General features: G+C 39.3%; 1 protein-coding gene across 4 annotated transcripts in view; it reads left to right on the forward strand.

The window, feature by feature from the left end:
- The window catches only part of KIF4A (kinesin family member 4A), a 127116-nt gene that overhangs the window by 30113 nt on the left and 72770 nt on the right, over positions 1–24233 (forward strand). For all 4 annotated transcript variants that reach the window (XR_004524376.2, XM_019949067.3, XM_033849104.2 and 1 more), the window contains exons 8-9: positions 21056–21172; positions 21803–21978. Coding sequence is in view for 3 of the 4 variants with exons in the window: in XM_019949067.3 (XP_019804626.1) it covers positions 21056–21172; positions 21803–21978 (293 nt within the window). In the remaining variant the exon portion in view is untranslated. The remainder of the gene's footprint in view (positions 1–21055; positions 21173–21802; positions 21979–24233) is intronic.

The raw sequence follows: 24233 nt of genomic DNA on the forward strand, positions 1-24233 counted from the left end.
AAGGAACCTCCATACTGTTCTCCATAGTGGCTATATCAATTTACATTCCCACCAACAGTGCAAGAGGGTTCCCTTTCTCCACACCCTCTCCAGCATTTATTGTTTGTAGATTTTCTGATGATGGCCATTCTCACTGGTGTGAGGGGATACCTCATTGTAGGTTTGATTTGCATTTCTCTAGTGATTAGTGATGTTGAGCATCCCTTCATGTGTTTGTTGGCAATCTGTATATCTTTGGAGAAATGACTATTTAGGTCTTCTGCCCATTTTTGGATTGGGTTGTTTGTTGTTTTGATATTGAGCTGCATGAGCTGCTTGTAAATTTTGGAGATTAATCCTTTGTCAGTTGCTTCATTTGCAAATATTTTCTCCCATTCTGAGGGTTGTCTTTTTGTCTTCTTTAGGTTTTCCTTTGCTGTGCAAAAGCGTTTAAGTTTCATTCGGTCCCATTTGTTTACTTTTGTTTTTATTTCCATTTCTCTAGGAGGTGGGTCAAAAAGGATCTTGCTGTGATTTATGTCATAGAGTGTTCTGCCTATGTTCTTCTCTAAGAGTTTGATAGTGCCTGGCCTTACATTTAGATCTTTAATCCATTTTGAGTTTATTTTTGTGTATGGTGTTGGGGAGTGTTCTAATTTCATTCCTTTACATGTACCTGTCCAGTTTTCCCAGCACCACTTATTGAAGAGGCTGTCTTTTCCCCATTGTATATTCTTGCCTCCTTTATCAAAATTAAGGTGACCATATGTGTGTGGGTTTACCTCTGCACTTTCTATCCTGTTCCATTGATCTATATTTCTGTTTTTGTGCCAGTACCATACTGTCTTGATTACTGTAGCTTTGTAGTATAGTCTGAAGTCTGGGAGCCTGATTCCTCTAGCTCCGTTTTTCTTTCTCAAGATTGCTTTGGCTGTTCGGGGTCTTTTGTGTTTGCACACAAATTGTGAAATTTTTTGTTCTAGTTCTGTGAAGAATGCCACTGATAGTTTGATAGGGATTGCATTGAATCTGTAGATTGCTTTGGGTAGTATAGTGATTTTCACAATGCTGATTCTTCGAATCCAAGAACATGGTATATCTTTCTATCTGTTTGTATCATTTTTAATTTCTTTCATCAGTGTCTTATAGTTTTCTGCATACAGGTCTTTTGTTTCCTTAGATAGGTTTATTCCTAGGTATTTTATTCTTTTTGTTGCAGTTGTAAATGGGAGTGTTTCCTTAATTTCTCTTTCGGATTTTTCATCATTAGTGTATAGGAATGAAAGAGATTTCTGTGCATTAATTTTGTATCCTGCTACTTTACCAAATTCATTGATTAGCTCTAGTAGTTTTCTGGTAGCATCTTTAGGATTCTCTATGTATAGTATCATGTCATCTGCAAACAGTGACAGCTTTACTTCTTCTTTTCCCATTTGGATTCCTTTTATTTCTTTTTCTTTTTTTGTGCTGTGGCTAAAACTTCCAAAACTATGTTGAATAATAGTGGTTAGAGTGGACAACCTTGTCTTGTTCCTGATGTTAGAGGAAATGATTTCAGTTTTTCGCCACGGAGAACTATGTTGGCTGTGGGTTTGTCATATATGGCCTTTATTATGTTGAGGTAAGTTCCCTCTATGCCTACTTTCTGGAGGGTTTTTATCATAAATGGTGTTGAATTTTGTCAAAAGCTTTTTCTGCATCTATTGAGATGATCATATGGTTTTTCTCCTTCAGTGTGTTAATATGGTTTAACACATTGATTGATTTGCATATACTGAAGAATCCTTGCATTCCTGGGATAAACCCCACTTGATCATGGTGTATGATCCTTTTAATGTGCTGTTGGATTCTGTTTCCTAGTATTTTGTTGAGGATTCTTGCATGTACATTCATCAGTGATATTGGCCTGTACTTTTCTTTCTTTGTCACATCTTTGTCTGGTTTTGGTATCAGGATGATGGTGGCCCCGTAGAATGAATTTGGGAGTGTTCTTCCCTCTGCTATAGTTTGCAAGAGTTTGAGAAGGATAGGTGTTAGCTCTTCTCTAAATGTGTGATACAGTTCACCTGTGAAGCCATCTTGTCCTGGGCGTTTGTTTGTTGGAAGATTTTTAATCACAGTCTCAATTTCAGGGCTTGTGATTGGTCTGTTTATATTTTCTATTTCTTCCTGGTTCAGTCTCGGAAGGTTGTGCTTTTCTAAGAAATTTTCCATTTCTTCCAGGTTGTCCATTTTATTGGCATATAGTTGCTTGTAGTAATCTCTCATGATCCTTTGTATTTCTGCAGTGTCAGTTGTTAATCTCCTTTTTCATTTCTAATTCTATTGATTTGAGTCTTCTCCCTTTTTTTCTTGATGAGTCTGGCTAATGGTTTATCAATTTTGTTTATTTTCTCAAAGATCCAGTTTTAGTTTGTTGATCTTAGCTATTGTTTCCTTCATTTCTTTTTCATTTGTTTCTGATCTGATCTTTATGATTTCCTTCCTTCCGCTAACTTTGGGGTATTTTTGTTCTTCTTTCTCTAATTGCTTTAGGTGTAAGTTTAGGTTGTTTATTTTAGATGTTTCTTATTTCTTGAGGTAGGATTGTATTGCTATAAACTTCCCTCTTAGAACTGCTTTTGCTGCATCCCATAGGTTTTGGGTTGTGTTTTCATTGTCATTTGTTTCTTGGTATTTTTTGATTTCCTCTTTGATTTTTTCAGTGATCCCTTGGTTATTTAATAATGTATTGTTTAGCCTCCATGTGTTTGTATTTTTTACAGTTTTTTTCTGTAGTTGATTTCTAGTCTCATAGCGATGTGGTGGGAAAAGATACTTGATACGATTTCCAATTTCTTAAATTTACCAAGGCTTGATTTGTGACCCAAGATATGATGTATCCTGGAGAATGTTCCCTGAGCACTTGAGAAGAATGTGTATTCTGTTGTTTTTGGTTGGAATGTCCTGTAAATATCAATTAAGTCCATCTTTTTTAATGTATCATTTAAAGCTTATGTTTCCTTATTTATTTTCATTTTGGATGATCTTTCCATTGGTGAAAGTGGGGTGTTAAAGTCCCCTCCTATGATTGTGTTCCTGTCGATTTCCCCTTTTATGGCTGTTAGCATTTGCCTTATGTATTGAGGTGCTCCTATGTTGGGTGCATAAATATTTACAATTGTTATATCTTCTCCTTGGATTGACCCCTGGATCATTATGTAGTGTCCTTCTTTGTCTCTTGTAATAGTCTTTATTTTAAAGTCTATTTTGTCTGATAGGAGAATTGCTTCTGCAGCATTCTTTTGACTTCTATTTGCATGGAATATCTTTTTCCATCCCCTCACTTTCAGTCTGTATGTGTCCCTAGGTCTGAGGTAGGTCTCTTGTAGACAGCATATATATGGGTCTTGTTTTTGTATCCATTCCACCAGTCTATGTCTTTTGGTTGGAGCATTTAATCCATTTACATTTAAGGTAATTATCGATATGTATGTTCCTATTACCATTTTTTTAATTGTTTTGGGTTTGTTACTGTAGGTCTTTTCCTTCTCTTGTGTTTCCTGCCTAGAGAAGTTCCTTTAGCATTTGTTGTAATGCTGGTTTGGTGGTGCTGAATTCTCTTAGCTTTTGCTTGTCTGTAAAGGTTTTAATTTCTCCATCAAATCTGAATGAGATCCTTGCTGGGTAGAGTAATGTTGGTGTAGGTTTTTCCCTTTCATCACTTTAAATATGTCCTGCCACTCCCTTCTGGCTTGCAGGGTTTCTGCTGAAAGATCAGCTGGTAACCTTATGGGGATTCCCTTGTATGTTATTTGTTGTTTTTCCCTTGCTGCTTTTAATATTTTTTCTTTGTATTTAATTTTTGATAGTTTGATTAATATGTGTCTTGGCGTGTTTCTCCTTGGATTTATCCTGTGTGGGACCTTCTGCACTTCCTGGATTTGATTGACTATTTCCTTTCCCATATTAGGGAAGTTTTCAACTATAATGTCTTCAGATATTTTCTCAGTCCTTTTTTTTTTCTCTTCTTTTTCTTGGACCCCTATAATTCGAATATTGGTGCGTTTAATGTTGTCCCAGAGATCTCTGAGACTGTCCTCAATTCTTTTCATTCTTTTTTCTTTATTCTGTTCTGCAGTAGTTATTTCCACTATTTTATCTTCCAGGTCACTTATCCATTCTTCTGCCTCAGTTTTTCTGCTATTGTTTCCTTCTAGAGAAGTTTAAATTTCATTTACTGTGTTGTTCATCATTGTTTTTTTGCTCTTTAGTTTTTCTGGGTCCTCGTTAAACGTTTCTTGTATTTTCTCCATTCTGTTTCCAAGATTTTGGATCATCTTTACTATCATTACTCTGAATTCTTTTTCAGATAGACTGCCTATTTCCTCTTCATTTGTGTGGTCTTGTGGGTTTTTACCTTGCTCCTTCATCTGCTGTGTGTTTCTCTGTCTTCTCATTTTGCTTAAATTACTGTGTTTGGGGTCTCCTTTTCGCAGGCTGTAGGTTTGTAGTTCCTGTTGTTTTTGGTGTCTGTCCCCAGTGGCTAAGCTTGGTTCAGTGGGTTGTGTAGGCTTCCTGGTGGAGGGGACTGGTGACTGTGTTCTGATGGATGATGCTGGATCTTGTCTTTCTGGTGGGCAGGACTGCGTCCAGTGGTGTGTTTTGGGGTGATGGTGAACTTATTATGATTTTAGGCAGCCTCTCTGCTAATGGATGGGGTTGTGTTCCTGTCTTGCTAGTTGTTTGGCATAGGGTGTCCAGCACTGTAGCTTGCTGGTCATTGAGTGGAGCTGTTCTTAGCGTTGAGGCGGAGATCTCTGGGAGAGTTTTAGCCATTTGATATTACGTTGAGCCCGTAGGTCTTGATGGACCAATGTCCTGAACTCGGCTCTCCCACCTCAGAGGCACAGGCCTGACACCCGGCCGGAGCACCAATACCCTGTGAACCACATGGCTCAGAAGAAAAGGGAGAAAGAAAGAAAGGAAGGGAGGGAGGAAAAGGAAGTTATTAAAATAAAATATTTTAAAGAATTATTTTTAAAAAATTGAAAAGTAAAGAAAAAGAAAAAAGAAAGAAGAGAGCAACCAAACCAAGAAACAAATCCACCAATGATAACAAGCACTAAAAACTATACTAAAAAAAAAAAAAAAAACGGACAGACAGAACCCTAGGACAAATGGTAAAAGCAAAGCTATACAGACAAAATCACACGAAGAAGCATACACATACACACTCACAAAAAGAGAAAAAGGAAAAATATATATATATATTAAAAAAATAAAGGAAGAGAGCAATCAATAAACAAATCTACCAGTTATAATAAACTCTAAATACTAAACTAAGGTAAACATAAAACCAGAAATAAATTAGATGCAGAAAGCAAACCCCAAATCTACAGTTGCTCCCAAAGTCCACCACCTCAATTTTGGGATGATTTATTGTCTATTCAGGTATTCCACAGATGCAGTGTACATCAAGTAGATTGTGGAGATTTAATCTGCTGCTCCTGAGGCTGCTGGGAGAGATTTCCCTTTCTCTTCTTTGTTCGCACAGCTCCTGAGGTTCAGCTTTGGATCTGGCCCCGCCTCTGCATGTAGGTCTCCTGAGGGCATCTGTTCTTCGCTCAGACAGGACGCGGTTAAAGTAGCAGCTGATTAGGGGGCTCTGGCTCACTCAGGCTGGGGGGAGGGGAGGGAGGGGTACGGAATGCGTGGTGATCCTGCAGTGGCAGAGGCCAGCATGACATTACAACAGCCTGAGGCACGCCGTGTGTTTTCCCGAGGAAGGTGTCCCTGGATCAGGGAACCCTGGCAGTGGCGGGCTGCACAGGCTTCTGGGAGTGGAGGTGTGGATAGTGACCTGTGCTTGCACACAGGCTTCTTGGTGGCTGCAGCAGCAGCCTTAGCGTTTCATGCCCTTCTCTGGGGTCCGCGCAGATAGCCGCGGCTTGTGCCCGTCTCTGGAGCTCGTTTAGGTGGTGCTCCGAATCCCTTCTCCTTGCGCACCCCGAAACAATGGTGTCTTGCCTCTTAGTCAGTTCCAGACTTTTTCCTGGACTCCCTCCTGGCTAGCTGTGGCTCACTAACCCCCTTCAGGCTGTGTTCACGCAGCCAACCCCAGTCCTCTCGCTGGAGTCTGACCTCTGAAGCCCGAGCTTCAGCTCCCAGCCCCCACCCGTCCCGGCGGGTGAGCAGACAAACCACTCGGGCTGCTGAGTGCTGGTCGGCACCGGTGCTCTGTGCAGGAATCTCTCTGCTTTGCCCTCTGATCCCCTGTTGCTGTGTTCTCCTCCGTGGCTCTGAAGCTTCCCCCCACCCATCCCCCATCTCCGCCAGTGAGGGGGCTTTCTAGTGTGTGGAAACTTTTCCTCCTTCACAGGTCCCTTCCAGAGGTGCAGGTCCCATCCCTATTCTTTTGTCTCTGTTTTTTCTTTTTTCTTTTGCCCTACCCAGGTATGTGGGGGAGTTTCTTGCCTTTTGGGAGGTCTGAGCTCTTCTGCCAGCATTCAGTATGTGTTCTGTAGGGATTGGTCCACATGTAGATGTATTTCTGATGTATTTGTGGGGAGGAAGGTGATCTCCACATCTTACTCCTCCGCCATCTTGAAGGTCTCCTCCACCACTGATATCTTAATTACCAAAATGAATTGGTTATTTTTAGTGTCCATCTCACCTGACTTCTTTGTGGCATTGACACTTGAACATACCTGTCTTGAAACTCTTCTGGTTTGTGAATGTTCACTTTCACTTTCCTTTTCTTAACTCAAACTATTCCTTTTCAGTCTCTTTTGCTTTTCTTCTTCCTGTTCCTAATAATATGCTAATTATTGTACTCAGCATGATTTCCTTGACAAGGAATGAGTACCCATCACCTGCTGTTAGTTCTTCCTTAGCAATATTGTGGAGGTTCACCCACTTCCAGTCTGTTCCTCCTGCCTCTGCAAAGTCCGTGCCTTACCCAGCACACCTGGTCAGGAGCCTCCTAACACTTTCACTCCTAGGAGGCATTCCTTCTGAGTACCATAGCCATGTTAATCTTCTTAAAATACCACTTTGTCCATGACATCTCCCCTGCTTAGAAACTAAGTGGCACATCACTGCTTATAGGATGAAGTTGAAAAACCGTAGCTAGGCCTTCCAGAACCTTTGTACCCTGATCCCATGTTACCTCCTCAGCTGTCTTTCACAGCTTTCCTGCCCACACTCTCCTCTCCAGCTACATGGCCTCCACAACACGCCCTGCTAATTCTAGCTTCTGTGTACTTTCATCACAGCTGTCTCCTCTTCTCTCCCAGAATGAAGTCATTCTCCCCATCCCCCATCAAACTATCTACAACATAGCCATCTTTCAAGGTCCAACCTAAGTCTTGAGGTTTTTTGTTTTGTTTTAAAAAGGACATATGTGTTTTTTTTTTAAAGAAGATGTTGGGGTAGGAGTTTATTAATTAATTTATGTATTTTTGCTGTGTTGCGTCTTCGTTTCTGTGCGAGGGCTTTCTCTAGTTGTGGCAAGCGGGGGACACTCTTCATCGCGGTGCGTGGGCGTCTCACTATTGCGGCCTCTCTTGTTGCGGAGCACAGGCTCCAGACGCGCAGGCTCAGTAGTTGTGGCTCACGGGCCTAGTTGCTCCGCGGCATGTGGGATCCTCCCAGACCAGGGCTCGAACCCGTGTCCCCTGCATTAGCAGGCAGATTCTCAACCACTGTGCCACCAGGGAACCCCAAGTCTTGAGGTTTTTGATGTCACCTTTTGTAAACATTTCATCTTCTAATGTATTTCTTCTCCTCTAAAATTCTATAGTGCCAGGGGGCTATCTGGTCATTTTCTGGCCCCTCTGTATTTCCAGCTTCATCTCTCAACACTTCCCCACAAACTTCAGGGATCCAGCCACAGCAGTCTACTCATTGCTTTCCAAACAGTACTGATGTTTCAGATCTCTGTGCTGTTGTATATGCTGGGTTTTTTCTTTTACCTACTGCCTCAGAAACCTGGTTTCATCAAGCACCCCTGTTCCTCCTGTGTTTTTAACCTTTCCCTCTCTACTGGTTTTCCCCCCTCAGCATAGAAGCATACCAATGTGTTTCTCCCATTTTAAAACAAACTAAATCCTTGATCCTCCTCATACTACTGCTCTTTTCCCTTTTCCTTTCACTCTGCTTTTTTGTCAACCCTCCATCCTCATCCCGTTGAAACTGTCCCTGCTGAGATCAACCAATGACCTGAATAACTGAATCCATTAGGCTCTTTTCAGTCCTCCTCTTACTTGGTGACTCCACTGTGTCTCACACCCTGCCCCTTCTTCTGGACAGTCTCATTCCTCCCGTGGATGTGTGACACTACCCTCTCCTGGGTTTCCTCTTACTTTTCTGAGGACTCTTTCTCAGGCTCCTCTTATTCCACCTACCCATACTTGAAACATAGCCCAGGTTCTGTCCTGGGATTTTTTTCTTTCTCGTCGCGCTGTTCAAGCCCATCACCTTGCTCCCTCTGCACCACCTTAAGTGGTCTCACTCACTAAGATGCTTATAGCTCCTACCCATGTGCTGCTGATCCCAAACCTCTATCTCCTGCCCATATCTTGCATCTACATTTCAGCCTATAAATGTAGTTGCCTGTGGGACATCTCGTGAATGTCTCACAGGTACCTCGCATTCCACGTATCTGAAGCTGAACTCCCCATCCTTCCCTTCCTCTGTTAAACCTGCCCCTCCATTACCTGTATTCAGTAATATCAACATTCCCTCAGTCACCCAAGCCAGAAACCAGTGCATCACTCCATACTCTTTCTTCACTCTGACTCCTCTTTCCAATTCCATCAGTCACCAAGTCCTGTCAGTCTTACTTTCTCATCTCTCAAGTCACTTTCTTTTCTCTAACCCTACTACCACTACCTTCGTTCAGGCCTTCATCGTTAGCTTATAGCACGCTTTCCAACTGGATTCCTTATCTTCAGTCAGGCACCTGTTCAAGTCATCTACCAACCAGCAGCAGCATGTTCTCCCTAAACGGGATATCCCTGCTTAGAGCTCTTTTCAGAGCTCCTCACTTTGTGCCACGCTGCTTAGCAAGGCCTTTGTGCTCTAGCCTTGCCTACCTGGCTAGCTTCCCCTCTCCTCAGCCCTTCGTCAGAATCTGCCTAGCCATACTAAGTGTGCTACGTTCTTGCTTGTCTATGCGCCTTTGTACATCTTGCTCCTTCTGCTATAAATGCCTTCCCTCTGTCTTCACGTGACTAATTCTATTTCCCCCTTCACTACTCAGCTCCAATTTCATCCCCTTGAACCACCTCCAGTTCTTTGACCACCTCCATTTCCTTCCACTCCCACCTCCCTCGTCTGGTGCTTACCTCTTTCCTACACTAACACTACCCCAACTCTGTATTACAGTCATCACCTTGCCTGGCTGACTCCCAGTAGACAACAAGCTAATCAAAAGGGGGAACTATGTCTTATTCATCTTTGAACCCCAGGGGCCTGGCATAGAGCCTGACATGTCATCATTGGCCCTCATTGAATGCCTCAGTTCTTTTTCCCTTTTGGTCTGACTGGTAATGCCTACTGATATTTCAATTCAGTTCAGATGTCACCCACCTATGAAACCTCTACTTTGGGTCGAAGTCTTTCCATCAGTTGGTGCTCCCATAGTGTTTTTTCCTAACACTTTATTATGAAAATTTTCAAAGATACAACAAAGTTGAAAGATTATACAGGAACATCCCTACACCTAGCATCTGGATTCCGCCATTAATATTTTACTATATTTGCTTTATATCTGTCCATTTATCCACTCATTAATCCACATTCTTTTTTTTTCAAATTCTACTTGATGGTTGATGCTTTTCCTTGCCCTGTATGCGTCCCTTTTATTTTTATTTATTTTTTTAACATCTTTATTGGAGTATAATTGCTTTACAATGGTGTGTTAGTTTCTGCTTCACAACAAAATGAATCAGTTATATATATACATATGTTCCCATATCTCTTCCCGCTTGCGTCTCCCTCGCTCCCACCCTCCCAATCCCACCCCTCCAGGCGGTCACAAAGGACTGAGCTGATCTCCCTGTGCTGCCACATTCTTTTTTAAAACACATTTTTAAAGTAAATTGCACACATTAGTGCACTTTCTCCCAAATTCTTAAGCTTACATATTATTAACTGGAGTTTAATATTTCTTTAGATTTTTAATGTAAAATTTACAATGAAAAGCACAAATTTTAAGTGTATTGTAGCTGAATTTTGACAAATGCATTTACCTAAAAGCCTGTAATCCAAAGCCTTATCATGATATAGAAGATTATCTCCCTTCCCAGTCAGTTGTCACCCTACCACGTCTCACAGCATTCTCCCTTTTCACTGTAATTATATTTGTCTTTTTTTCTCATTAAACTTTGATTTCCTTGAAGGTAGTGACCAGTTCGTATTTTCTTGCCACCTATGCTAAGACTGTGTCTGACACACAGTAGGCGTTCCGTAACTATTGTCTGGCCGGATATATGAATATCTGCCTTATTCCTGGAATATGAGTACGTGTTGTATTCATTCTCTTTCTTTCTCGTCTCCCACATCCAAAAGGTCTTTTAGTCATGTCATATTTATGTCTTAAACACCTTCTATCTCCTTCATTCCTCTCCCATGGTTCCAGTCCTTAGAGATCGCTCAACTGAACTATTAAAATTATATCCTTGTACATGTCTCTTTATGCACTGATGAGAAAGTTTCTTGATAGACACCCAGAAGTAGAATTGTTGGGTCATATTTTAATGAACGTATTTTACTTTAGTAGGTATTGCAAAATCCTCTCTAAGGAGCTTGTACCCTTTTACACATCCACCAGCAAATATTATTAATTTGATCATTTTTGCTAAATTGATGGATGCAAAATTTTATTGTTGTAATTTGTATGTTTTGATTTCTAGCAAGGTTGAGTGTCTTTTCAGTAAAGTTGCCAAGTAAACCACAGGAAGCCCAAGACATGGATATACTAGGAATACAGGAAACACAGGACATACTTATACTAAAAACTTATTTGTGTTTTATATGTCCTATATTTTTATCTGTTAAATTCTGTGAATTGCCAACTCAAATACTGTGCTTGTTTTTCTATTGACTTTTTAGAAAATTAATTGGGAGAGGGAGTTCATATATTCTGGACATAAGTGGTCAGTTTTATGAGTTCCAAATATTTTGTCCCCATCTGTGGCACATCTTTTTACTAAGTGTATGATGTCTTTTGTCATATAAAGTGTTGGGTTTTTTATATAAATAGAATTTCAGTGTAGTCATATAGACATAAAGGCATTTCTCCTATGTTTTCTTCTTTAAAAAAAGTCTTAAATCTGTCTGGAATTTATAACTACGTGTGGTGTGAGGTAGCAACTTAGTTTTATGTTTTTCCATATGGATAGCCATCTTCCCCAACAGAATATATTAAATTGTCCATCTTTTCCTCAAAAAAAAAATAACCTCCTAAATGGTTTCTTAAACACCAGTTTTTTACTCCCAAATCTACCTTCCAAATGACTACCAAAGTAATATTTCTGAAATCTAAATTTGATCATGTTTATTCCTTCTTTAAAACCTTTCATTTGTGTCCATCATCTACAATAGATGTTTTTAATCTGCCTTCTTTTTAAAGCAAAGGAACTCTTTTTAAAATGAAGTCTTAAAACAAATTATAACAGTTGAAATAAATTAAAAAACAGATTTTAAATTCACATACATTTATTTTGTAAGTTCAAATTTATAGCATTGAGTAGGTCAATCTTCAAACAATAAGAATATTATAGCTATTTTATGATCACAATTTCTTTCTGTTTATTGCATATTATAAGATTTTTCATGGGATAAAAAATGCAGTACATCCAGCAAAGGACTTGTATCTAGAATATATGAAGAACTCTCAAAACTCAATAGTAAAAAATAATCCAACTAGAAAATGAGCAAGACATGAGCAGATATTTCACTGAAGAGGATATACAAATGGCAATAAGCACATGAAAAGACGTTCAACATCCTTAGTCATTAAGGAAATACAAGTGAAAACCACAAGGAGATTTCACTGTAAACCTCTCAGAATAGCTAAAAGAAGAAATAGTAACAATATCAAATGCTGGCAAGAATGTGGTGAAATTGAATTTCTCATACATTGCACTATTGGACATTTATTCCAGAAGAAGTGTATGTTCACACAAAAACCTGTACGCAAATGTTCATAGCTGCTCTATTTGTAATAACCAAAAACTGGAAACAACTCAGATGTCCACCCACAGGTGAATGAATGGTTAAACAAACTATGGTACCTCCATGCCATGTAATACTATTTAGCAGTAAAAAGGAATGAACTATTAAAACAGACTCCTTGGATGGATTATTATTATGCTGAGTGAAAAAAAAAAGGCTAGTCTCAAAATGTTACATACTGTATATGCTGTTTATACATTCTTGAAATAACAAAATTATAGGGGAGAAAGCTTAATGATTGCCAGGGGTTAGGGATTGGAGGGTGAAGAGATAGGTGTGCCTATAAAGGGCAGCACAAGAGAGCCTTGTGATGATAGTACAGTTCTATATCTTGATTTTGGTGATCATTAATGAAGTTATACATGTGATAAAATTACACAGAACTACACGCACACACACAGAGTACGTGTCAAAGTTGGTCACATCTGAATAACATCTGGGGATTGTGCCAAGGTTAATTTCCTGGTTCTGATATTGTACTATGGTTATGTGAGATGTTACCATTGGGGGAGGCTGGGTGAGTGGTGCACAAGACCTTGCTGTACATTTCTTTTGCAGCTTCGTGTGAGTCTATAATTATTTCAAAATAAAAGGGTATTTTTTTAATGCAATATAATGAAAAGTAACTTTTTCTCTTTCCCCAAATCCCTAGTCTATGTCTTTAGACATTCTCTCTTTCTGTATAATGGAAGCATACTATGCACTGTGTTCTAATCTACCCTGTATTTATGGAGATTGTTCCATATCAGTATATACATCTCTACTGTATTCTTTTTCATGTCCATATATTATATAGATATGCCACTGTATTTATTATACCATTCCCCTATTGATAAACATTTAGGTTGGTTCCAGACTTTTGCTATTACACACTAGCTCCAGTGAACATTCTTAGTTCTTAGTATATAACATGATGGGGATTCTGGATAACAGCTATAATCTTATTTAAGATTTTGTATCTATTTTTTCTGTATTTTTTTCTTGTCACACATTATCAAGAAAATCCTGATTCATACTAATACATAATTATGAGTTATAAACATTTTTTAACAGCCCACTTTACAATCTCTTCAATTATTAAACTGACCTAGGAGCTTCAATGAGGAAGTGATAGGACATTTAAATTCAATGTTGGATCACTAACGATATATTTCCTAATATGTTATATAATAACTATAAATGTCTAACAAGACACAAAGCTTACAAGAAGCACTGAAACCATCCATCTTTTTTTTTTTGAGTGCCATTGGATAAGTGCTTCATATGCACCATCACATTTTCTTTTTTTTTCCAGCTTTATTGAGATATTCTTGACATATAACATATGTTACGTTTAGGGTGTACAATGTGATGATTTGACACATGTATATGTTGCGAAATGATTACCACAATAATGTTGGTTAACACCTCCATCCCCTCACATGATTACCATTTTTGTGTGTGTGTGGTGAGAACATTTAAGCTTTACTCCCTTAGAACAAAGTAGTGGTTACCAGAGGGGAAGGGGTTGGGGAAAGATGAAATGGGTAAAGGGAATCAACTGTATAGTGATGGATGGAAACTAAAACTTTGGTGGTGAGCATACTGTAGGACATATAGAAGTAGAAATGTAATATGCACATGAAACATATAATGATATAAACCAATGTTATCTCAATAAACTTTTTTAATTAAAAAAGATTTAGTCTCTTAACAACCATCAAGTACATAATATAGTACTGTTGATTATAGTCACCATGCTGTACTTGAGATACCCAGAAGTTATTCATCTAATAGCTGGATGTTTGTACTCTTTGACCAGCATCTTCCCATTTCCCCCACCCCTCAGCCTCTGGCAGCCACTATTCTACTCTCTTTCTATGAGTTCAGCTTTTTTTAAATTCCACATATAAGGTGAGGACACACAGTATTTGTCTTTCTCCATCTGATTTATTTCACTCAGCATGATGCCCTCAGGGTCCATCTATGTTGCAAAAGGCAGGATTTTCTTCTTTTTGTGGCTGAATAATATTTCTCTCTGTGTGTGTACCACATTTTCTTTATTCATTCATCCATCAATGGACAATTAGATTGTGAAACCATCTTTAATAGTATATCATAGCATGTTGAGTTCCGTATTCATTTGGTACTACACAACCGACTATGATGCAGTGATGAGCACATGAATTGAGTAACTGCCTCTGTCTGGTGTTTCAGTACAAGCTCATGTGCTACAGTGGTATAATTATCTGTACAGTTTTCCGTGAGTGTGCATGTGAACTGGGCAAACGTCTCGTGCAAAGCCACAACTTTAAATTACACATTTGCAAAAACTTCGAACGTATGTACAAATAATAGAGGTATTTTCAAAGACTGCAGAAAAATTAATTAACCTTGCTGCACAAGATAATGTGTAGATTCTAACACAGTATTGTGTAGATTCTAACACAGTATTGTGAAGCAGTTAGACTCCAATAAAGATCTATTTTTTAAAAAAAAGATTTGCTTTATAGCACATTGGAATGAGCTATTTAAATGCAGTTTTTTTAAAAAACAATATAGGGCTTTTTTGTTTTTGCTGCGTCGAGTCTTAGTTGAGGAATGCGGGATCTTTCGTTGCGGCATGCGGGATCTTCATTGCGGCATGCAGGCTTCTCTCTAGTTGTGGCGTGCAGGTTTTTGTCTCTCTAGTTGTGGCGTGTGGGCTCCAGAGCACATGGGCTCTGTAGTTTGCAGCAGGCAGGCTCTCTGTTTGAGGCACGGGGGCTCAGTAGTTGTGGCGTGCGGGCTTAGTTGCCCTGTGGCCTGTGGGATCTTAGTTCCCCGACCAGGGATCGAACCCATGTCCCCTGCATTGGAAGGCGGATTCTTTACCACTGGACCACCAGGGAAGTCCCTTAAAGGCAGTTTTTAAAATAGTTAAAATAACGTTAAATAGCGGTGATGGTTGCACAACAGTGTGAATGTACTTAATGCCACTGAACTATACACTTAAAAACTGTTAAAATGGTACATTTTATGTTATATATATTTTACCACAATAGAAATAATTTTTAAAACAAAATCCAAATTACAGTTGCAGAAACTCTGCAGTATTTTTGTGGTTCCCTAAAGTATCCCTAAGGTTCTGAGGAACACAATTTGAAAACCACTGTCCTACAGGATAAACACAAATACCTGAGCATGACATATCTTTCATGCTCTTTATGATCTGTCCCTAACTGTCCTCTGGCCTCATTATTTGTTACTCTCTATCTCATAACTTGCATTATTTTCCTGTTGAACTCCCTGTAGTTCCTAAATGTATGATGCTCTCTCACAAATATGTGCCTTGACATATGTTACTTCTTTGCCTGGAATAACCTTACATTCTTCTTTCCCACTCTTCCCTCCTCCATCAGCATTGTCCTAGTCATTCTTCACAGTTCAGCTCAAATTTTCAATTCCCACTCCTACGAGAACCCATTTTTACTATACTTACCTTTTCCTTTAACATTATATTTGCAAATAGTTTTTGTTGGTGTGTCTATCTCCCTTTAGATTTTTAACTCCTCGAGAGTAGGGATTGTGACTTATTCATCTTTCTACCTCTAATGCCTAGCACAGTGCCTAGAATATTGAACATATTCACTAAATGATGATAAGGACTCAAATGTGTGGGGTGAGAAAAGAGGGAGAGTCCAGGATGTCACAGGTTTGTTGTTTGTTGGATATCCGACTGTTTAGGTGATGAGACAATGAAAAGGAACAGTGCTGGAAGTGAAATAGATTTGCACTGAAAGATGAATTCTGTGTTGTTCAAGTCTGTGTTATGCAATGCCACATGGGCACAGCCCACTGGAGTTTATTCAGTAGGCAGACAAAATATAGCTTTGGACAATAGGAAAGAGGTCTGGTTTGGAGATGGGAATTTGAGGGAGTCATTAATATAGGTGTTTATTGGAACTCTAGGCAAGGATGAGATAGCCCAGGAAGAGTATATATAGTAAGCAAAGAGCCTAAGACAGTCCCAAGAGAATACCAACTTTAATGGGTGGGTATTGGAAAAACTACCCCATTAAGTAGACTGGGAATGATTGAGAATGGGGGACACAGTAGTCACATGGCTCTGGAGGGGCGACGTGAGAGTTCAAGCTTTCTTTAAATGTGTTTTCTACCAACCCCGTCTTTTCAGCCTCAAGTCTCTCCTCTTTCCAAGGTACCTGGTGCCTCTAAGGAGCAAATTTGCTCATTTCCATAGAGCATAGAGGTTAAGATCATGGATTTGGGAGCCAGACTGCCTCCATCTGAATCCTGACTCTGCCACTTATTAGCTATGTGACCTTAGGCAAGTTACCTAATCTCTTTGTGCCTCAGGTCTCATATCTGTCAACACAGATAATCATACTTGATGCATACTTTATAGGACTACTGTGAGGATTAAGTAAGGTAATAAGCATAAAGTTCCTAGAACAGTATCTGGCTCATAGTAAACACTATATAAACTTAGCTGTTATTATCACTGTCGTGGTCATTATTGTCCCTCTGCAGGCACTTTAGATTGAGGCTCTTCCATCTTGCTGAGTCAGTTATTGCTTCTCTACCTGTGCTCTAAAAACACATCGAAACCTCTTGTCTACGGATATTTCCTCTCCTGTGCTCTGTGATCTTATGGGTTATTACTTTTTAAATTCCTTTTAGTCGTATCTTAGGGGGGAAAGAAATGCTGGTGGTCAGTCTCCTGTGTTTGAACAGAATTTCCTCTAATGCTCTCTGTGTTCTTTTTGTATATAATTTTATTTGTTACATTGGTTCCTATGAAGCTGTATCAATTTTTTATTGGAATAATATGTGCCTAGATAATTACAATTTTATTTTTTGAAAGCCTTTCATACTTTTCCCCCTTTAGACTTTCTGTACCAGAAACTTACCTATCTTTTTTCCGGAATTTTAGAGATACGTTTTCTTACCATCTAGCATACTGTTGTCTGACCATGCACCTCAGTCCCCTACAACCAGATTCTCATCATTTTACTTACATAATCAGTTCTTCCATGTGTGTCAACTTGAAGGCCAACTTCAAGATACTGCCATTTCCTTCTTCACTTGCAGTATCTTTTTGGTGAAGAAATTGTCATCAGAGTAGATAAGGAATTTAATGGGTGCTGTGCTTTCACTGTCAGGTAACTTAGCAAATATCCAGATAATCTAAGTTCCTCTATCCTATTAATAATAACTTACATGTAGGTAGCACTTTATAGATCACATTTGATTTTATCATAGCCTCATGAGGTAAAGGTATGTATTACACCTGTTTTATGGATAAAGGAAAGTTTTAGTGGCTTGTCCAAGGTCACACACATTGATAAGTGGGAGAGGCAGAGTTTGAACTAAGATTCTATCTCCCAATCAAGTTCCTTTCCACTCTATTCCCTCTTAGTAGTTACTCCTGTAAGTCTTGTGATCTAGTGCAGTAATAGATCATTCCCCTTCTAGCTAGGCAGACCATATCTATACTATCATATTACTTCTGTTTTTCACCCTAATCTTCTTGGCTGTGCTACCTGCCTTAGGCTCATACATATTTTCTTCACATATAGAGCAGGGTTTCTCAGCTGTGGCACTATTGACATTTTGGGTCAAACAATATTGGTGGAGAGGGACTGTCCAGGGCATTGTAGGGTGTTTAGTGGTATCCTTGCCCTCTACCCACTAGATGCCAGTAGCACTCCCCCTGACCTCACAGGTTGTGACAACCAAAATGTCTCCAGATATTGCCAAATGTCCTGCAAGAAGCAAAATTGTCCCCAGTTGAGAGCTGCTGCATATAGAGCTGCTTCGTTTCTCTTCTGCCTCGTTTTTCTCTCCTGTTACCAATATACCCTTTTATTCTAGTTGTGAAACCAATTGTAACGTGCCTCCATGATACTTGTGAAGTTCTAGTCCCTTTTTAAAGTTAAAATCTCTACTTTATTATTTATTTGTTGCCCTCGTGAACAAATACCCGAAGCTGTTAAGTAGTATTCTTGATCCTCTCCTCACTTGGTCTGTTCTCAATCTTTTAGAGAGAAGAGGAACTTCTGGTCTTATAATTTTATCTGGGCATTTTCTCCATAGCCATCCTTGATTAGAACTTTTAAGTCTGCAGTCATGTTCTTCCCAGTCTTTATAATATATAATCTCCAACCATGTAAAGAATTTTCTCTTAACAACAGGAAATCAAATGCTGTTTTGTGATGATTTCTTTCCAAAGAGACATTCATTTCCCTTGCTCCTATCTATTCCAAAACTCCAACTCTCATTTGAAGAAAAAAAATCAGCCTTTTTATCCTTAAGTCTGTGCTTCTTACTTAGATCACAGTAGCCATAATTTCTTCTCAGGGCTCATCTGGACTTTTATTGTTGTTCCTGTGGAGCTATAGATGGACATTTTGCTCAGCAGGTTTGAAAAACCTCAGCAGTCTCTCCTTCACATCCTAGATGGGATATGGGCCAATAAGATGGCACAATGTTCTGTTTGGCTAAAAGGGGGAAAGAAGAGAAAGGAGTGAACTAATATGAGGATTAGTACAGGCATTGGTGAGGTTTGATCAATCTCAGCAGGATCTCCTTCACATCCTGGATGGGATAAGTGGCCCTGAAAAATGGTACCCCTTCCAACTTGCAATAAAGGGAAAAGAAAGAGCTAGTTGCTTGAGGGAATTGTTTTTGTTTTAGGTTGGGGAGATTTGAGCATGTGTATAGACTGAAAAGAAGGAATTCATGAAGGAAAAATAAATTGAATATCTAAGAGGGAGGGGGAAGATCAAGGGATCCAGGGTCCCTGGGAAAATGGAGGGAATAGAAACACTGTCAGAGGCTGAAGGGAAAATAAAGGTAGTTATTTCCTCCTCTGAAACAAGGAGAAGGACAAAGGAATCAGTAACAGCAAAGGAAAGACTGTGAAGTGAGGAGAGGGAAGGTTAGGGAGCCCTTGTGAATAGTTGATCACCATAATGTATTTGTTGAAATCATCTACTAATAGAGTGAAGGTAGATTTCCAGTCTTGGAAATGATGAGTGTTTAGAATAGCTGCTGTGGTGAAGGAAGAATGAAGAAGAGAAGATTGTCTATTGACCAAGGGTTCAGCCAAGGTCAGATAGTGTGTTTTATAATGGATGGATCCAGTCCATTTTGTTATGTGACTTTCAGAAACTTACACACGCGCGTGTGCACACACACACACACACACACTCACACACACGGTTGGTTTAACCTAGGCCTGGGAATTGACATGGTGGGAATGGCAGAAGGTCATGGGGCAGAAGGTCATGGGTCATGGGGCAGAAGGTCATGGGTCTAGTGAGCGCTTGGGAAAACATAACTGAAATGATTGACTTCAGGGAATAGGTAGTTTAAGGCCCAGGAAGGATGATCTACTGGGAGTATTAGAAAGTGTCATAGGGACTTCCCTGGCAGTCCAATGGTTAAGACTCTGCTCTTGCACTTCAGGGAGCACGGGTTCGATCCCTGGTTGGGAAATTCAGATCCCACATGCTACATGGTGCAGCTGAAAAAAGAAAGAAGGCATCAGTATATTTGTAGCCACAATAAGGGTGAAGAACAGGATCCATGAAAGAAATGGAAGGATAGTAGTAGGATGCAGAGAGGAATTTTGGAGTTCAGGATCTTGTAGATAAAATTGTTTCAGGTTATAAGGGAGTCCAAAGTACAGCTGAATAAGTAAAGTAGTACAGCACTAACAATAATGATGCCATTTGTATATCATTTAACTTTGTTTTGTGTAAGGTATCTTATTAACTCCCCACCACAACCTAACGAGGTAGGTAGATTTGCCTTATTTTATAGAGGAACTTACCCAAAATTGCATAGCTAATCAGTGACAGATCCAGGATTAGAACCTAGGTCTATCTGACACCATTGCCCATGCACTTAACCATTATACTACATAGACTTTCCATAGTAAACATAACCATGGGAGGGTCAGGGGCTTTCAAGGGACCTCAGAGATTATTACAATGTTTAAAAAGTAAACCTTGGAATTTAAGAAGTGGAAAAGAACCTTTACTCTATTTGAAGCAATAAGAGGAAAGGTATTTCATTGTGGTATAATAGACAGAGCATAGGATTTGACTGCAATCCTGAGGTGGAATCTCAGGCCTACCACTTACCCGCTAATGGTACCACTTGACCTTAGGCAAGTCATTTAACCTTTGAGCTAGTTCTGTCATCAATAAACTGAAAATGATAGTTAAAATAATGATAATAATAAAAATAGCTTTTAATGTAATTTCACAGCATTAATTTAAGCATTAAGTGTGATAATGTATATTAAAAGTGTGATAATGTATATAACCACTTGTAAATAACTATACAAGTGGTTATTGTCATGGTGATCGTTATCTGTCTCTCTGCTTTGTTTCCATGGGAAAGGGCAAGAAGTGCCAACAGACTCAATTGTGCATTCACCTTTGTCCTTTGAACTTTGCTTAACTGGAAGACCAACTGTTTGAAAGAGGAAGAGATGGAAAGAAAGTAAAATATCAGAGTGGATATCACCAACTTCTACCAGCATCATGTTTATTCCCATTTCTACCTATACCACCTAGGAAAAATATGGCCTGTTTCCCAAGGAGCATAAGAATATCTGATAAGAACACTAAAGATTTTTAAATACTGTTGTTTTTCATTTCTATGAAGCTTTCTGTTTGAAAAAAAAAAGAGGCACTCTCAGAAAAGTGAACAAGATTAAGAGGTTTCTTTAAGATTGCTGACTTAATATTTCTATAGCGTCTTTATTTCTTATCTCTTTCTCAGGATAGGCATATGTTAGATGTTACCCAGGTAACATGGGTATATGTTACCAAGCAATTTAAATTTTGTTTCCTGCTATTAGGTATTAATATTAACCGAGGCCTCCTATGCTTGGGAAATGTAATCAGTGCTCTTGGAGATGACAAAAAGGGTGGCTTTGTGCCCTACAGAGATTCCAAGTTGACTCGACTGCTTCAAGGTAAGCCCAAAGTGCCTCTAAAAATAAGAGAGTAACTCAGAATGATAGTGCTGAGAAAGGAAAGATAGAACAGGTAGAAAGCCAGATTTTTGGACTATTACATACAGAGCTGTCTAGTTGATAAACAGGAGAGAGACCTGTTGGCAAGCAGGCTTCTAAGGTAATGGAAAAATGTCTTCATATATGGCTTTGAGAGCCAAAAAATCTGTATGTAGCGTGTCAACTGTACTTAGTACTTTGTACCTGAAAATGAACTTAGTTACTGCCTTTATTACTGCTGATAAGAAGAATTCCCTAAGGAGTTAAGATCTACCTAGAGGGGGCATCCAAAGAAATTTTAATCCTAATAGTGACTCCTAACTTGGCCCAGTAAGGTTTTTTTTGTTTTAACCTGATTAACTGCTGAAGTCACAGTCTCTCTTAAGAACGAGGACACATGCAATAGGATTCTAAACTCTATCATTTTATACAACAAAAATCTTAATGTTTTTATATTGACACAATAGAAAACTTGTAGATACTTAAGAATTTTTTTCTTACAGCTCTGAGATTGAAGTCACCAACCAAAACGGACAGTTTTGCTTGCATCCTACTTGTTTGATTTCATTTCCTTCCCTTGTTCTTTTTCAGATTCTCTAGGAGGTAATAGCCACACTCTTATGATAGCCTGTGTGAGTCCTGCTGACTCCAATCTAGAGGAAACATTAAATACTCTTCGCTATGCTGACAGAGCAAGAAAAATCAAGAACAAACCTGTTGTTAATATTGATCCCCAGAGAGCTGAACTTAATCATCTGAAGCAACAGGTAGAAGGAACTTGACATTTGATGGGAAAAATTACAAGTGTGTGAGTGGAATGATAGAGCTCCTATTTCTCAGCTTCTCCTCTACCAGAATTTTAGAGATGTTGGTTAAGCATTATGTTAGTTTGGGGAAATCTTAAAGTAACTCCTATTAACAGGTTTTTGGTCATATTTAAGATTAGGGAGTGGCACTGGAGATTTCACTGATAAAGAAGTGAGCAGTAAGAGATGAGGCAAGAGAGGTAGGCAGGAGTCAGATCCCAAAGGTCCTTATATAACTTGTTAAAGGATTTGGAATTCAACCTGAAAGCTGTAGGGGGCCACTGAAAGATTTAAGTAAGAGGGTAACATGTTGAAATGAGATTACTCTAGCAAGTATATAGAAAGTGGATTAGAGGTGGGCATGACTAGAAGTAAGAAAATAAATTAGGGTATTATAATAACTCAGGTGAGAACTATGGCCTGAACTAAAGACAGTAGCGATAGAGATGAAGAAAGGGGGACAAATTAGAAACAAAAAACAAGGAGGTAGAATGTATAGAGCTTACATATGTGGTGACACATGTGACATGGAAGGGTAGGTAGGGAGAATCAAAGTTGATTCCCAGGTTTCTTGCTTGGACAACTGAATAAATGGTAGTAATAATCATTGAGTCGGGGAATATAGGAGGAAAAACAGGGTCAGGTAGGGAAATGGAAATGATGAAATTCAGTTTTGGGCATTTTGAATTTGAAGGGCTTGTAGGACATCTAAGTAGAGTTGTTCAAACATGATTGGGTATGTGGGTTTAATGTAGAGAGGTCTGAACTGAAGATACAGATTTGAGAGTCATCAGCATTTAGATGGTATCTGAAGTTATGGAGTGGATGAGATCAAAGAGTGCCCGGCACGTTAAAGGCACTTCCTCAATATTTGCTGAATGAGCAAATGGACAAGAAGAGAGAAGAAGCCTAGCAGAACTCAGGGGTAACAGCAGCATTTAAGGAAGGGGGAAAGGAGTAGAAGACAAGAGAGATGAAGAAGGAGCAAACAGGCAGGAAGAAAATCAGTGGTTCATGGAAGACAAGAGAAGAAAGTTTCAAGGAGGACTACTGAAAGTATAAATTTATAAAGTGTAAAGTAAGATAAGGGTTGAAAAGTGTCCATTGATTTTTTTTTAATCAACAAGGAGTGAGAAGAGGGTCAGGGGAATGATAGGAGCAGATTGCTATGGGATGGACAGTGAATGCTAGATAAGGAAGTGGAGGAAGTTGTTAGGCTCTTCTTTCAAGAAGGCAAGATGAAAGAAGACAATAGCTGGTAGTCAAGGGTCAAGGGATGTAAATCTGTTTGTTTTTAAAATATGGAAGAGACTTGAACATGTGAAAGAACCAGTTGGGAGAGACTAAAACTGAGAATAGGGATGAGTGGATAAGGGGTCATCTCTTAGTTGAGATCCTGAGCACAAATAAAGAGGTCTTTGCTTTAGACAGTAGAAGGGATACTTACCCCCAAGACTAGAAGAAAAGAGGTTAGGATAGGAAGAATACAGTGACACTAATTTAGAGGAAGAAGAAGGGAAATTGAGCAATTTTCAGCCTGACGATCTTTATCTTCTCAGTGAAGTAGGAGGTAACGTCACCTTCTAAGAGCAAGCAAGCAGATGATGATAGGGTAGAGGGACTGAGGTAACCACAGAAGGCTTAAAATCACGGAAATTGAAGAAGCAGCTGACTAGGAACATGAATTTGTGGTGGTATCAGTATGACTGTGCAGCAGCTCAGTATCTCTGGCAGAGGAGCTGAGAGGGCAGGTGGTTGGGTTGACTCCTTGGGGCGGGGGGGTCAGGTTTTCTTTGTGTAGCACTCTTCCCAATGGGAATCTAGTGTTTCCCAACTGTCCAGTGTTCACTCCGTCTCTGGCCTTCCTCCTCAGTGATAATAATTACCATTCATTCAATCTGTTGTCTTCCTTCCCCTTATCCTCCTTTATTTCCTTCCCTCTTAGGGTTCACTATAGAAAATATAAATAATTTACCTGTTCACAGAATCATCTCAATTGTAAAATACCTTACTCAGTCCTGCTCCTCTGTTTTCTTTCATGTGTATTACTATTGCCAAAAATGCTCTTTTTCCTGGTCATTTATTTGTTCATCCATTCCAACAATAAATATTTATTGAACACTGTTATGTGCCAGGTACTGTGCTGGGATACATTGTTAAGCAAAGCAGACACAGTTTCTGCATTCATGGAATTTATTGCCTAGTGGGGGAGACAA

The sequence above is a fragment of the Tursiops truncatus genome, chromosome X (genome assembly GCF_011762595.2).
Source record: "Tursiops truncatus isolate mTurTru1 chromosome X, mTurTru1.mat.Y, whole genome shotgun sequence".
NCBI lineage: Eukaryota > Metazoa > Chordata > Mammalia > Artiodactyla > Delphinidae > Tursiops > Tursiops truncatus.